We start from the raw sequence: 15,355 nt of genomic DNA on the forward strand, positions 1-15,355 counted from the left end.
CAGAAACACCCAGGTGAAGATGGACGCTTTAACCCACACAGTGACAAGCTCAGAAAAGGTCGTTGGGCTTTTCTTTTACATGTTTTCAACCAGGTAAAACTTTAACATTTTTATCTACCACATCTGATTTCAGAGGAGAATTTTTTTTTTTTAAATCACTATTGACAAAGACACCCAACATCCTGGGTAAAAGCTAGACGTGGTGACACAAGTTACCTGGAAGAGCGCCTCCAGGCTGAGGTTTGCCTGGCCCGTGGCATTAAGGGCTTTGATGGCAGGTGTTCTGCAAGGACAATAGTCAAAGGTCACCTGGCGCGTCAAGAAACCCTAAATCCCATCGGCTCTCATTTTCGGAGGCTCCATTCAATGCCTAGCCTCATTGTCTCCCTCTTCCCTAAACAGATTCTGGCCCCCATGCATGTTTCCTGCCTAGTCCCAGACCTCCACGGTGGAGTTAATTCAACAGCCTGGCCCAGTGGCCCCATCTGCTCAAGGAATCCAGGATGATGAAAATGTTTGCTGTGAACTGAAGAGTTGTTACCAAACACATGGGTCAGTAAAGCCAAGGAAAAAGATATAAGTACTTGCTCTTTGGAGACACACTGACTTATAATGATAGGATTTTCAAAATTAGAAAGGAAATTAAAGCCCCCAACTGGTTTGTTTACTTATTTAAGTATGGGAAATGTTTTCTTTCTAAAAAAACTCTACATAGAAAACCACAAATCTAGTTCTAGCCTTTCCTTTTACAGGTGGGTGAGAGACCCAAGAGGCCACCCCGTGAGTCATCAGCAGAGCTAGTGGTGGAAGCTAGTGGCTCCTGGCCCTGAGGCCAGAACCAACCTCATCCTCCCAACACCGACCAGCTGCCAAGCAGCTCCCTGCCATGCTCTCCACCACACACTACACTCTTCCATCCTCGCTAAGGCACTGGCCAGGGGGCCCAGGTATATTTTCTGGGAGGGGACAGCACCTGTAGTCCTCTCCAGTCCCTGCAGCAGGAGGGGCACATTCTCCCGACCACTAGAAAACACTGCAAACCAGAAAGTGTTCAGAGCCTACCTCCGGTCATCTCCTTTAGGCACTGGCTTCCAGTGGTCATAATTTGTCTCCACTAGGAACCACCTGCAACAGAACACATCCTCCTGTCTTATTCAAGGTCATTTGAGACATAAAGAAAAAGTATAAAAATTTAAAATGCCTCTAATTTCACCAATTAAAAAAAAAAGTTGCCGAAACGAAATGACCAGAGCCTACTGGTCTACTTACGCTCCATTTAAAGGATCTAGAGGCCAAATGTCTGCTGGGCCACCTCTGTTCCTTGTTATGACCACTCCCTCCTTGGGGGTTGTGCCACCAACAATGTAGTAAACATCAGCAATGAGGGGAGTTTTGGCCAGTTTGTAAACAGCTGCTTCAAAGTTTTCTGATTCACTCAGGGTCTGAACAAAAAGACAGATCTGCATTAGCACCATCATACACGGCAGTTACCCACACCAACTGATAGACAGATGGCCCAAAGCACATTCTGCTATATTAAGTCATGGCTACAGCCTTGAACTGCTCTGACCTCATCCTCTTATCATCAGGGCTGCTGAGATGGAGGAAGCCTCAATGGAAAGTCAAAAGCAGCAGGATTTTTCTCACAAAAGAAGAGAACTTTGACAAGTTCTAGGCCCGGCTCACCAAACATGGGCTGCACGCTTTCGAGGCAGGTCACCCTCACAAAGGACTCCCCATTTTCTCCGTTCATTTGTGTTTTCAGCAGGTATTTCTTGAATGCCAACAATGTGCTAGACACTGTGCTGGTGTGGGGACAGAGCCATGAATATGATGGACCCAGTCCTGATTCTCTCCAAACTTCCAGGGATGGAAGTAGAGTCAACAGCTAATGGTGACACAGTGTAATGAGTGTCAACACAGGGGAAGGAGCTGCTGTGGGAAGTGCAGCAGGCGAACCCATCCTCACCAGGCCATTGAGGAGGCATCCCCAGGAAGGAGTCGCATGAGCTGAGGTCAGAGAGACAAACAGAAGTTAGACCAGTGAAAGTGGTGGGGTGGGGGTGGGGTGGGGGAGGGAGCTGCAGCTTGGTAGAACAGATCGGCAAAGGGTTGGAGATGAAAGACAGCATGCTACAGGAGAGCAGCAAGCTTAGCTGGGCTTCCTGAACACTTCCACTGGTCTGCAGCAGGGATAGTTAAGAGCATCATTTTCCAAATCCTCAGCTTCCACGTGTCGCCTTCCTCAGGCTGATCTGCTCAAGAACATCTTGGGTAGAGGGCCTGTCCCACCTGCACCTTCACCATCGCTCTTCTACCACTTTTTGAAAGTACAGGATGGGTGAGCAGGATGGCTGAATACTGCCAAGACTCAATGTCCAGGGTGAGGGTGGGGAGAGGGTCAGACAAAAGAATGATATAAAAAATCGGTGTCTGCAAAGGTACCATTTCAACACCACACACTATTAACCACCGCAAACTTTGTGGACTTTTCCTCACCTTACACATACTGCTGTTAGGATGGGGTGTTTAGACTTCAGTGTTTGGGGTGTTTGTTGTGAACTCAGCAAAATTGTAAGTGAGGCAACAGGAGTGATGAAACTTTTTTTATGAATTATATTCACTATAGCATCCCCCAACTATCATCAAAGAATTCATTGCCTCTAACAGAATTCTATCGAGAACAAAGCAAATGAACATTGGTAAGAAATACCAAAGGCAGTGGTGACTGATTTCATTCACCCAAGTGGCAGACTCAGGGCAAGACAGGTACCTCATCTATCTCAGGGATCAGAGGAAAGGGGCATTGACTGCTAATGGATACAGGGTTTCTTTTTAGGGGAATGAAAATGTTCTAAAACTGATTGTAGTGTTGGGTGTACAATTCTGTGAATATACTAAAAACCAGCGAGCTGTATCCTTTAAATAGATGAACTGTATTGTATGTGAGTTGTATGGCGTTACTGAAATTAAATATACATCTACCTATGATCCAGCAATTCCACTCTTAAATACTTACCCAACTGAAATGGATACATGTTTACAAAAAGACTTGTACAAGAATTTCTACAGAAGTTTTATTCAAACAGCTCCAAACTGGAGACAATCGAAAGTCTACCAACAGGAAAATGAATAAATTGTGGCATATTCATATAATTCAATCTTCTTTGGTAACAAAAAGGAATGAGCGAGTGATACAAACAACTGGATGAATCTGAAAAACACTGCACTGAGTGAAAGAAAAAGCGTCCATGTACTATGATTTCATTTATATGAATTCTAGAATAGGCAAAACTTTCTGTAGTGACAGAAGTCAAAGAGTGGTTCCTGGTAGGGAGGCTGGGTGTCAGAGGAGGCTGGAAATTGACTAGAAAGGAGCACTAGGGAGATTCCATGGAAATGTGGAAATGCTCTGTATCTTGTTTTGTTGGTGGTTACATGGATGGATAAATGAGTGTGTACAATTGTCAAAACACACTGAATTAAACCCTTAATATCTCTGCATTTCATTGTATAAATTATATCTAAAATTTTTTTAAAATCATTTTGGGAAAAGGCAAGGGGGAGGGGCAATAGAAGGGAAGGAGAGTAAGAGGTGCAAAGTATTAGGTATAAAGTAAGCTACAAGGCAGCATTATTTACAACAGCCAAGACTTAGAAGCAATCTAAATGTCTACCAACAGATGAATGGATAAAGAAGACGTGGTAAGTATGTATGTATGTACACACACACACACACACACACAGTGGAATACTACTCAGCCATAAAAATGAAATAATGCCATTTGCAGCAACATGGAACGACTTAAAGAGTATCATACTAAGTCAGACAGAGAAGGACAAATAAGTGATATCATTTAAATGAGGAATCTAAAAAAATGACAAAAACAAAGTTACAAAACAGAAAGACTTACAGACATAGAAAACAAACCTATGGTTACCAAAGAGGAAAGGGGGTGGGAGAATTGGGAGTTTGGGATTAGCAGATACAAATTACTATGTAACAACAAGGGCCTATTGTATGACAAAGGGAACTATATTCAGTAACTTTTAATAACCTATAATGAAAAAGAACATGAGATATACATATGTATAGTGAATCACTATGCTGTACACTATAAACTAACACAACATTGCAAATCAATTATACTTTAATTAAAAAATAAATAGAATAAGCTATAAGGATATACTGTACAACATGGGAATATATCAATATTTAATAACTAAATGGAGTATAACATTTAAAAATTGTGACTCATTATATTGTACAACTGTAACTTATATAATGCTGTCCAGCAACTATACTTCAACTTTTTTTTAATTGATAGTTTAACCTAAAGAAAAATTGCAATATTTCATTTAGGTGTCCTCTTCAGAAATCTCTGCACAACCTGCCAAATGCATTTTCTTGGCTGAATTTATCTTTTTTCCAATAGAAAATTGACAATCACATGCTAATAGCTAAATATATGAAACTTTTCTCAGTCTTATTCACGTCATTCTCCTTTAAAAAAATCATTTTCATGTTTAGATTCCACTGGATAGATTTAAATTATAGTTTTATTTTTAAATGTCAACATATTACAATACACTGGATTTTTTGCAGGTTTTTAATCTTATGATGAAACATTTTAGAAATCATCTTAAAAATGTGTGAAGACCCAATCCAAAAATGGGCAGAAGACTTAGATAAGCAATTCTCCAATGCAGACATACAAATGGCCAATAGGCACATGAAAAAATGCTCAATATCACAAATTATCAGAGAAATGCAAATCAAAACTACAGTGAGGTAACACCTCACACCAGTCAGAATGGCCATTATTCAAAAGTCCACAAACAGTAAATGCTGGAGAGGCTGTGGAGAAAAGGGAACCCTCCTACACTGATGGTGGGAATGCAGTTTGATGTGGTCATTATGGAAAACAGTATGGAGATTCCTCAAAAAATTAAAAATAGATTTACCATATGATTCAGTAATCCCATTCCTGGGCATATATCCAGAGGAGACTCTAATTTGAAAAGATACATGCACTTCAATGTTCACAGCAGCACTATATACAATAGCCAAGACATGGAAACAACCTAAATGTCCATCGATAGATGATTGGATAAAGAAGCTGTGGTATACTTATATAATGGAATACTACTCAGCCATAAAAAAGAATAAAATAATGCCATTTGCAGCAACATGAATGGACCTGAAGATCATTATCCTAAGTGAAGTAAGCTAGAAAGAGAAATACCATATGATATCACTCATATGTGGAATCTAAAATTTTTTAAAAAGCCACAAATGATCTTATCTACAAAGTAGAAACAGACTCATAGACATAGAAAACAAACTTATGGTTACCAGGGGGAAGAGGGGAGGGAAGGGACAAATTGGGAGCTCAAGATTTGCAGATATTAAGCAGTATATATAAAATAGATAAACAACAATTTCTTCTGTATAGTACAGGGAATTATATTCAATATCTTGTAGTAACCACTAATGAAAAGGAATATGAAAATGAATATATGTATGTGTATGACTGAAGCATTATGCTATACACCAGCAATTGACACAACATTGCAAACTGATTATACTTCAATTAAAAAAAAATTTGTGAAGGATGCATAGTTTGTCAACATCTTTAGGGACCATTCAAGTAAAAAGGTTACGAGAACTCCAAGTCCAGAGGGGCCTCATCATTTAGAGCCGGACAAGGGATGGCCCAAAAGGCCAAAGCTGGACAGGGCCAGATTCCTGTACCAGAGATGTGCTCCTGCTTTCTATGGTCAGATTACAATTTATATGTGGCCTGGAACTGTGCTAACGGGCATGGGTAGCAGGTGTTCCTTTTGTTATGTGTAGAGCTACCTTCTAATGTATTTGTTTTGCTAATGCAGATACTTGCAAATTGAGATTAAGATTTTGCAACTGAAGATTCTAAAAGAAGGGCACATCTATATAGAAAAGCATATTATCTCTTATCTCAATCAGCAATTTTTTTGTTTTTTTTTTTAAATTTATTTTTACCTCTTTTTTTCTTAAGTATCATGAATTATAGTGTTAGTTCCTGGTGTACAATGAAGTGATTCAGTTATATATTTCTTATTCATATTCTTTTTCATCATGTTTTATTACAAGGTATTGAATATAGTATGCTGTGCTATATGGTAGGACATTGTTATTTATCTATTATATATATATTAATTTGTATCTGCTAATCCCAAACTCTGAATTTATCCCTCCCCCCTTCCCCTTTGGTAACAGTAAGTTTGTTTTCTATGTCTGTGAATCTGTTTCTGTTTTGTAAATAAGTTTATTTGTACTATATTTTAGATTCCACGTATAAGTAGTATATGTTTGTCTTTATCTTACTTTAACAATCAGCTATTGAGATAAGAAAACTCTAGCCTATGACAAAAATCCTCTCCTTCGCCAAATTCAAGCCAGGCTACTCAGAGCCCTCTTCTCAACTATGCCTTAATCTTAACATATAAAGACTTGGACAAAGACTATCATAGCTTCTAAGAGCTCAAGGCCGCATCCCTAAGATGACCCTACCTGCCTTATAGTGTCTGCCGGAAAAAACTCAAGGCTTCCCAAAGAATTCAGCCCATACCTGGAGATATGTGTCCCAGCAGTCTCTGCCGGAGGGCAGGAGACTGACTTTCTTCATATGGACAAACCCTCCTTTCCACTTTTCCACTTCCAACTCTACTGTGCTCTCCTCACTGTCCCTTTAAAACACCCAGTCACCTCTGTACAAATTGAAGTTTGAGTTCCGTTCACACTGGACACTTTTCCCTATTGCAATATTATCCTACTGATAAAAATCTGTTCTTACCACTTGAACTAGTGTCCTGCTTGTTCTTTGATCCTTATTAAGAGAGGTGATATGCATTTTGCAAACCTTTATTTGCTTATTTTTATCAGGAGCTTCTTACATTGAAAACAACACTGTTAAAATGACACCAAGCATCACAACATGAACACAGTTTGGGAGATGACATCAGGGTGAGGAGAGCTCGACAGCAAATATACTCACAGTGCGGATGAGCCAGCTGATCAGGGAGTGTCTCTGAAACAGGGCAGCGATCACATTCTCCCACCACCAGCCTTTATCTGCCGAGATGAGGAAGGAACAATAAGTACATACTCAAATTGCTGCTCCAGAGCCACTTTCTTAATTCCTTAAATCTTGTTTCTTTCCCATCTTACAAGCTGATGGGGGAGACAGGTTGGTGGGCAAAGAATGATTTTACTGGCATCTAGTTTTCAACGATGAAGCCCAAATTTCATGGCAGCATATAAACCTGTGTGTGTGTGTGTGTATGTGTACACAATCACACAAACTTTTACCTGGAAACAATGGTAATTATGTTAAAGGAAATCATTCTGTTTATTACTTCACACAAAATAAAATTAGGTAGCTATCAAGAGAAGTAGGAATGGTCTTCCCCCAGCTTCTGCAGACCTGGCTCCTGGATCATGTGAGTCAGGCCCTAGGCAGGGCCCCATACCTGTAATACCAGCTCCACCTCCTCCTTCGTTCTCTCTATCACATCTTGTGGTTTTACTTTCTTGGCAGCACCTATCACTACCTGAAATCATCTTCATCACTTACCTGCCCACTGCCAATCTTCCCCTACGAGGACGGAGGCATGTAGTGATGTAGGTGTTCTATAACTTCTGCTGGGTGAGTGAATGAAGCACTTGGATAAAATCGAACAGGGACATGGCTAAAAATGCTTGGGAGTTTGTTTTGATTACCTCGTTCGTTGCCAGAAACTGTAAACTTGTGTGGACTCTGACCAGTCCATAATCCTACATAGCCAACGAAGGTGGTTCCTGTGAACACAACCTGAAATCAAGAGATAAGGCATCATCTAAGCACTCCAGCCAAAGGCACACTGAAATCACCTGTTTTGCCCCACAATTTCACGGATTTTTCTTCTACGTTCCAACACGCTAGAATGAGAACTCTGAAATAGCCTTCTAGAAGATTTAACTTTGGGGGGCCAAGGATAGAAGTCTGTGGATCTGTGACCTTGGATGAGAAAAAAGGTACATCTTTATTTTCACTAACCTCTAACTGAAATGAGTACATGCAAGGACGCGTGGAGTTACTGCACTGCCTGGGGTTCAGTCACCAGGAGAAACCGCTGGGATTTTCAGACCTAATGGCTTTAGACATGATGTACACACACATCTTGAAACAGCATTCATACTTACTACTACTCTGAATTTATGGTAGTCATTAGACTCATTGCTAAAGTTTACCAGCTAATGTGTTAAGAAAAAGTATAATGTTAAAAAAGATATATATATTTCAACATAACTGGCTTTCTTTGTGATCTCATGCATTTTATGTATTTATAAAACATTATTTTGAGAAGGGATCAATAACCTTTATCAAAGGGGTCCATGCACAAAAAAGTTAAGAGGCTTCACCCTGGAAGTAGCAAATGGACTCCAATTAAAAACCTTGTGTTGACTCAATTATAAGAGATAAATATCATGCATCTTACAAACTCTGTGAAGGGGAAACGAGTGAGACTTTATCAGTAATAATCATATTTAAATTTTAAATAGGAAAAAATTCCTTTACATACACCTTTCATTTAATCCTTACGATTATTCCATGAGTTATTGAGATCACTCCCACTTTTTTTTTGTTTTTTAAATTTAAAAAAAAATTTTTTTTTGGCTTTTTCCTTATTTTTTTTTTCTTTTTTCACTCCCACTTAAAGAAATGAGCTCCTATCATTGTAAGACACCACTATATACCCCAGAGGAGAAAAATCAAACACTATCAATTATTTCAGATACCAGATGTCATTTTTCAAAGAGGTACTTAGATAAGTGCCCAGGTTATACTGTTCAATAAAGATGAACTATTTTATATTTTGAGAAATGAATGGACCTAGGTTAGTTTTTTCCTAGAAAATTGAATTTTAAGTCAGTACCTTTTCACTTAATTGTTTATTTCTACCTTGTCTGGTTGTAAAATAAAGTGGCTAAATTACAAGGGAAAAATGCAGTGGCCTTAATTTTACAAATGACCTCTTCCTCTAGACTCATTGAGGGCCTTCTCTAAATCCTCCCCACTTCCATTCACAGCAGTAAAATGGGAGTAAGTGCCTCACTACTAAAGCCTTCACAAAATGTAACTCCAGGGGAGAAAAAGTAATCATTTGGTCACTTCATTTGCATGGTGCACTGACCCGCACATTAGTGTCACTTTTGAAGAGCTCAGCAAATTAAAGTTACAAAAAATCAAAATCACATTGTAGTTTCTAAGATATTTTATATTACATAATCATAAATTAGAAGATAGAATTTGTAAGATATTGTATCTTATAGCTTTGAAAAACTGTCTTTATTTCTAAATATCTATGCTTTCCAGTTGTCTGTGCCAGGTCATTTAATATAAACAAACCCTTAGTTGCAGCAGGAGACTCTAATTTTCAGCCTAAGGCTGGGATTTGGGGAGAAAGCTCCTCGGAGGCTAAAGACCTGGGTTGGTCCCACCTCTGCCACATTTCCCCAGGTGATTTGGAGCAAGCTCATCTCTGTAAGGCCCAGTGCTTTCATCCAGAAAATGAGGATGGAGATGTTGACTGGAGCCTGCCTCACAGGGCTGACGTGAAGATAAAAGGGGGTCCTGTATCTGAAAATGCCTTCAGAATTATGAACACTAGACAAGTATAAGAGCTTAATCATTGGGTTTTCAATTTAGCAAAACAATTTGTTGGCTAGAAGCCCTCAGCAGAAAGACGATACCCAAGTGTAAACTGCTGAATTTGAAAATAGTAATGTGAGCACTGAGAAAAGCCACACCAATAGGTTACTCCCCATGGGAGCCTCAGGGAAACAGAAACAAACAGAGCAACAACTCAGGATGATGGTGAGTCTGGAGGGAATAGCTGAAATATTTATTTTTATTGCATTTAATCCTTTTGTCGATTTTTAAGAATTTCTGCTCCCTATAGAATAATGGAGAAAGGCCTAAAGCAGTAAATGAAAATAATTACTGTCCCCTCATTCAGCAATAATTACTAACATTTTAATCATTTCCTTTCAGAATTTATTTTGCTGAGTCTGTCATTGCTGCCACTTAAAACCATTTTAGAAGTAAATCTTTGGCTAACAAATCAAATTGGTAATAGTGGTGAAATAAAGGAATGAAACTGGGAAAGGAGAAATTTTCACCTTAAATATTTTTGCATTGTATGAGTGTTTAATAAGAAACAGTTTTTGTCTGTAAAAGCAGGTAACTAAATGAGTACTTAGTAAATGAGTTTCTAATATTTGTGACTCAAACCCTAAATGCAAAGAACAAAAGAAATAAAGTCCTATCCTTCAACAGTGTCCCCCAAAGCCAAAGCTTGACTTTTGCATGCTCTGTTCTGTCTCATGGCAATGACATGCGTTGTGTACTCAGTGAACATAGATCAATGCTGTCCTCGAGATACTTACACAGAAATGTGCCAGTAGTAAACAGTAGATTGTACTTTTAAAGAAACTATGATGAAGATGAAATGATCAGAGTAAAATTGTTTCTAAAGATCAAACATAAGACATTGGTATGTGTCAATCATACTTTTAGAGTGAAGGACTACTTATGATCTGGCCACTATTTATCAAGCATTGACCACATGCTTTGCATAGATTACTTCATGTAACCTCTATAACTATCTCCATAAAGTAATTATTAACCTCTCTGAGCTGGTCTGAAAAATGAGTTTAAGTAATACCCCAAGTTCACAAAGGAAGTGACAGTAGCAGGATTCAAACCCAATTAGATCCCAAAACTGAGTGTTCCTAGCCATTACTTTACCCAGCCACTCCTTATTCTAGAAGAGACCTGACACAGGAAAGCAGAGGAAAGAGCTGACTTACCATTATAAGTGGACAACTGATCATACCCCCATCCCCAGAGATTTCCCTACGGAAAACTGGTTGACCTCTCTGTAAGCAGATACTCAATAATAATAAATGACCCTTCTTTCTATAAGCATCCTTATGTAAACCTCTCTTGTGGTTTTGTTTTTCCAGGAGTTTGATATTTTTTGTATCTTAAATTAATACACTTCAGCTGCAGACGATCCAAGTGACAGCTAACTTGGGTTAGCAAGTTTCTCTGATTTCTTGAATCTTACACTGTACAGACTATACCTGCCCATTCTTTAAGAACTGCACATCCATTGTCAAGTTGCGTAAGAGATTTCCAAAAGCATAATCCAGATTCCGTCCATGGTAAATGTGGCCTCTGGAGTCTTGAGCCACAATACTGGTGCAGAATCTGGGGAAAGGGAAAAACCCAACATGAATGAATAAGAAAAACAAGAAGAAGGACATGAGTTTTTCATTTTTAAAATAAGTCCTCAGTTTTTCTTCCTTATAATGAACACACATGCACAATTCAAGATGAAAAAGAACTGTACACAACTCAATAGTGTTCATCCAGTGTTATTGGACTTTTGCCCTCTGTACACGTGACATTGAAAACATACTGGAAGAGAATTTCATCTTAAATCTAAATCTGAAACGGACCCATTCTGGGCTCATCTAGACCACTGAACTTCGTTCATTCCTCTGCTTGGCAGTTTGTAGTCTCTTTAACACACCCTTCAAAGCTGGCTCAAGTCCAACCCTCTCTGCCCTGAATTTCTCAGAACAAGTACAATGGCACCAAACCATTCTGTTCCACAAACTGCTTCATCTTGTCTCTTTGGGAAAAAGGTGAACTATTTAGTTTCTTGGCACTTTTCCTGTCCCCCCTTGAGCTCCCTGCCCAGAGCTAATAAGAGAAATGGACCTTTTAAGAACTCCTAGCCAGAGAGACGCATTTTAAGGGAAACAAGAAGTTTGTTAAGATGTTTAAATGTGCATATTCTCTGAGACTATGTAATGTTTGGTGAACAAAGTATTTAAATAAATCATGTCCAATTCAGGGACAGGGGAAAAATATGTACACATACACACACCCAGAGGAAATATCGTGAAGGATGGATGGTCATTTTTGAGTAACAGGACTGTGCTTAATTTTCTTTATACTTTTCTGTACTTACTAATTTTCTATAATGATTACATATTACTTTTATAATTAAGAGAAAATAAATGTTACTTAATTTTTTGTGTGTGTTTAAAAATGGAAACTTGGTCAGGTTTTAATTTTTTTTCCAATTTTTTCCATGATCTTCAAAGAGTTCATGTCAAGAAGGGAACTGATCAAACACTGGAAGTAGCTAAAGCTCGGGGGAAGGGTATAGCTCAGTGGCAGAGCACATGCTTAGCATGCACTAGGTCCTGGGCTTAATCCCCAGTACCTCTGTTGAGAAAAAATAAATGAATAAATCTAATTACCAACCCCAACTCCACAAAAAATAAATAAATAAATAAATAAAATGAAGTTGGTAGACTCTCTTGCAAAGGTGATTTTTCAAAATTAGCAAGACAGCAATTCTTCTGTGTTATACCCAAAAGTTTTGGTGTGAGGTAGCCGACAAGCACAGGGGATAAATGGGGAACCAGGCTCCGCTTTGGGAGAGGCACTGCAGTGCACTGGGGACATGTGCTTTTAGCAGCAGCTCTGACAACTTACCATGCACCTAACTTTCAGCAAGTTGTCCCCTTTGAGTTTTGGTTTCCACATCACAAAAGGTAATACCATCTCCAGTATCTCATACCCAGTAGGCTCAATAAAGGGTAGCTAGTTTTAATCAGATTCAAAAAGCCTTATACCAGCAATAAGGACAAAACATTTCCTTTGTTAATGCTAGTGGAGTCTGAGGGTGCTTTTTCTTAGCAGGCAATTCAATATACCTTAATTCAATATACATCTTAGTATCACACCCCAAAGTTAGAATGTTTTTACTAGAATTTTTGCTTTAGTCAGTTGAATACAGTGACTAACAAAAGAAGGTGTAAATGAAACTGTTGATTTTTTTCCATTGAGAAAGGCACATGTCAGAAGAGGAAAAAAGATGGTGGTAGGAGATGAGGAATGGCAAAATTAACTGAGGTCATTTGAAAAGCACTTCAACACATGTGTGTCTTATCTGTGTCTTAAAACATTTTCCTGAAAAGGAAGGCAGCCACAGTGCTTCTTAACTTTCTTTGCCTAAGTGTTCTGAGAAGATGACAGGAGGCAGTAAAGCTTCATTATCCAAAGAAAAATAAATTTATACCATCTTTTGGCAGCCAGAAGCCATAGGTATCTACAAGGTGTTAACTAGATGAGACTGGTCTGGTGGCAAAACAGTAATTCCTTCAGACTGAAACCAAGTCAAATCTCTTAATTCCAGGACCTGCTACCAAGCCAACAGACTTGAGCTCCCCCCCACCCCCGCACTTGGCCTGGGATCAGCCACACAGTGCGTATTGCTTTCACCTGGGTGCGCCACAGTTCATGCCACCCCGCGTACTAAATACAGTCTGGCCCTATCAGCCAGAACAGTGTTGCCTGTGACCCCAGCCCTGGAGGCAACAGACTCGGAAAAACGACTCCTGATCGCTAGCTGTGAGGAACACGGGGAGAGGAGGTGATAAAAGCAGGGGGGTCAAATGAGTGCTGAGACTACCCCCTGCATTAGAGGGCTGGAGGGCCATTGGTTTAACTCCAGGGTCCAGCCAAGAGTGGGATCAGTTCTCAAAACTTCCTAGAAAAGTACATGTTGGGCAGCGTTTAGAAAGTGGGATGCTACCCAGATTGGTGGAGGGAGAAAAGGGGACTTCACACAGAGGAAGTTCAGTGTTGAGGTCAGAGAAGCTGCTTTCCTTCTCGAAGCTCATAATCTGCTGCTCGGATTTATCTAGACAAGCAAAGAGGAAGCACTGGAGGTTTCTGGGGAGCCCGGTCACCACCCCGTTTTTATTACACTGAAAACACGTCTCCTCCCACTCAGATGTAGCAGGAATCCCTGCCAAGTCTCAAGTTAATCCGCGCAAGCACGGGGCACTCACGCGGAGGACTCATAGACTAGGTTGAGCAGGATGCAGTCCGCCAGCTGGAAGTTCAGGGCGTCGCACATGCCGCGGATCTCGCCTATGAAGGGCTTCGGCAGGAAGAGTTCCAGCATCCTGACTGTCTTTCGGATCAATTCGAGGACCCACTTGGGGACATTATCCCTAGAAACAAAAAACCACGAGGATGTCTGATCTGCTCAGAGTTTGGAGGGGTGCGAGTGTGTCTCTATTTGGAGAGGGGGTGCCTAAATTTCTCATCCTTGCGGGTGACTGCTAGTTGCCTCCTTTCCCCAGAAAGCTGACAGCCCAGGCCTCTCCGGCATCATCCCAAACGCCAGCGTCCAGGAGAGAAAAGAATACTCGGAGACAGGGAAGTAGGGGGACGGAGAGTGGTCCCAAGGGGTGGGTTTCGGGGCCGTGAGGCCTGCTGGGAGCGCGTAGGCTGCGTCCCTCACTCGGTAGCTGAGCAGCTGGGGCGACAACCCATGTCCTACCCTGATCCAGAATGGCTGGTGGACGGGCGTGCCACTGGTGACACCGAACCTGAAAGTCAAGCCAGCTGCGTCGGTTCATCCCCAGCCCCGACGTTGCCTAGAGCAGTAGCACCTGCAAGTTCTGGTTCCCACCTAGCCTGCACACTCCAGACGCCGGGGGTCGAGGCGGCCCTTGCGAAGGGCAAGGCAGTCGCAGAGGGAAGGGAGAAGTCACAAGTCTCAGTTTGAAGCACACTGGGCTTTCCCGCACTCCGAACCCCGCCGCCAGTGTCCCTGCAGCACCCCCTCGCCTGCGCTCACCAGACGATGTGCGCCATCGCGGCACGCAAGAAGTCCGGGTCGAAGTGCTGCAGCACCGGCAGCCAGCGCAGCTCCGGGGCCATGTCCAGGCTCACGTTGAAGAGCGGTGGGGCTTGCGGCGAGGCGGCGGCGAACACCCCGGCCCCGGCCAGCAGCAGCAGCAGCGCCGGCGCCGGGCGTGCACTCGGACCCGCGCTTCTCATAACTCCTGCAGCCACTGCCGGCTCCCGGGGGAAGCGCTGGAGGAGAAGGAGGAGCCCTGGCGAAGCCAGGCGGGCTGGAGGCGGAGCCCGCGTGCGGCTGGGTCCGCCTAGTCAGTCACCCGGGACCCGGCATGGCGAGACCCGGCACCTCCCCTGTCAAGCATCTGCGCTTCCTTCCTCCTCCACCAGTGCCCCCATTCACCCCTCCCCGGCAGCAGTCTCGAGTCCGGCCTGGCTCTGGGTCCTAAGAAGGCGCTAAATGCGTCCACCGCTTCTCACTCCCCACCCCATTCACCCACGTGGGTCTAGAGAGTGTAAACTGTGGCCTGGAGAAAATGATTTTCAGCCGCGAAGAGGAAGCCTGGCCAGTCCTACCGTGGTAGAAGGGGACGCTC

The 15,355-nt window shown here is 41.6% G+C and overlaps 1 protein-coding gene across 1 annotated transcript in view; it reads right to left on the reverse strand.

Moving 5' to 3' along the window:
* Positions 1 to 15,095, reverse strand: part of LOC102532646 (serine/threonine-protein phosphatase with EF-hands 2) — a 61,294-nt gene extending 46,199 nt beyond the window's left edge. The window contains exons 1-8 of the mRNA XM_006198245.4: positions 14,758 to 15,095; positions 13,961 to 14,125; positions 11,171 to 11,297; positions 7,763 to 7,853; positions 7,038 to 7,114; positions 1,270 to 1,442; positions 1,063 to 1,125; positions 217 to 283 (exon numbers count right to left, since the gene is read on the reverse strand). Of these exons, the coding sequence (XP_006198307.1) occupies positions 217 to 283; positions 1,063 to 1,125; positions 1,270 to 1,442; positions 7,038 to 7,114; positions 7,763 to 7,853; positions 11,171 to 11,297; positions 13,961 to 14,125; positions 14,758 to 14,960 (966 nt within the window). The 5' untranslated portion in view covers positions 14,961 to 15,095. The remainder of the gene's footprint in view (positions 1 to 216; positions 284 to 1,062; positions 1,126 to 1,269; positions 1,443 to 7,037; positions 7,115 to 7,762; positions 7,854 to 11,170; positions 11,298 to 13,960; positions 14,126 to 14,757) is intronic.
* Between the last annotated feature and the right edge of the window lie 260 nt (positions 15,096 to 15,355).

This window comes from Vicugna pacos, chromosome 2 (genome assembly GCF_048564905.1).
Source record: "Vicugna pacos chromosome 2, VicPac4, whole genome shotgun sequence".
NCBI classification, from domain to species: Eukaryota; Metazoa; Chordata; class Mammalia; order Artiodactyla; family Camelidae; genus Vicugna; species Vicugna pacos.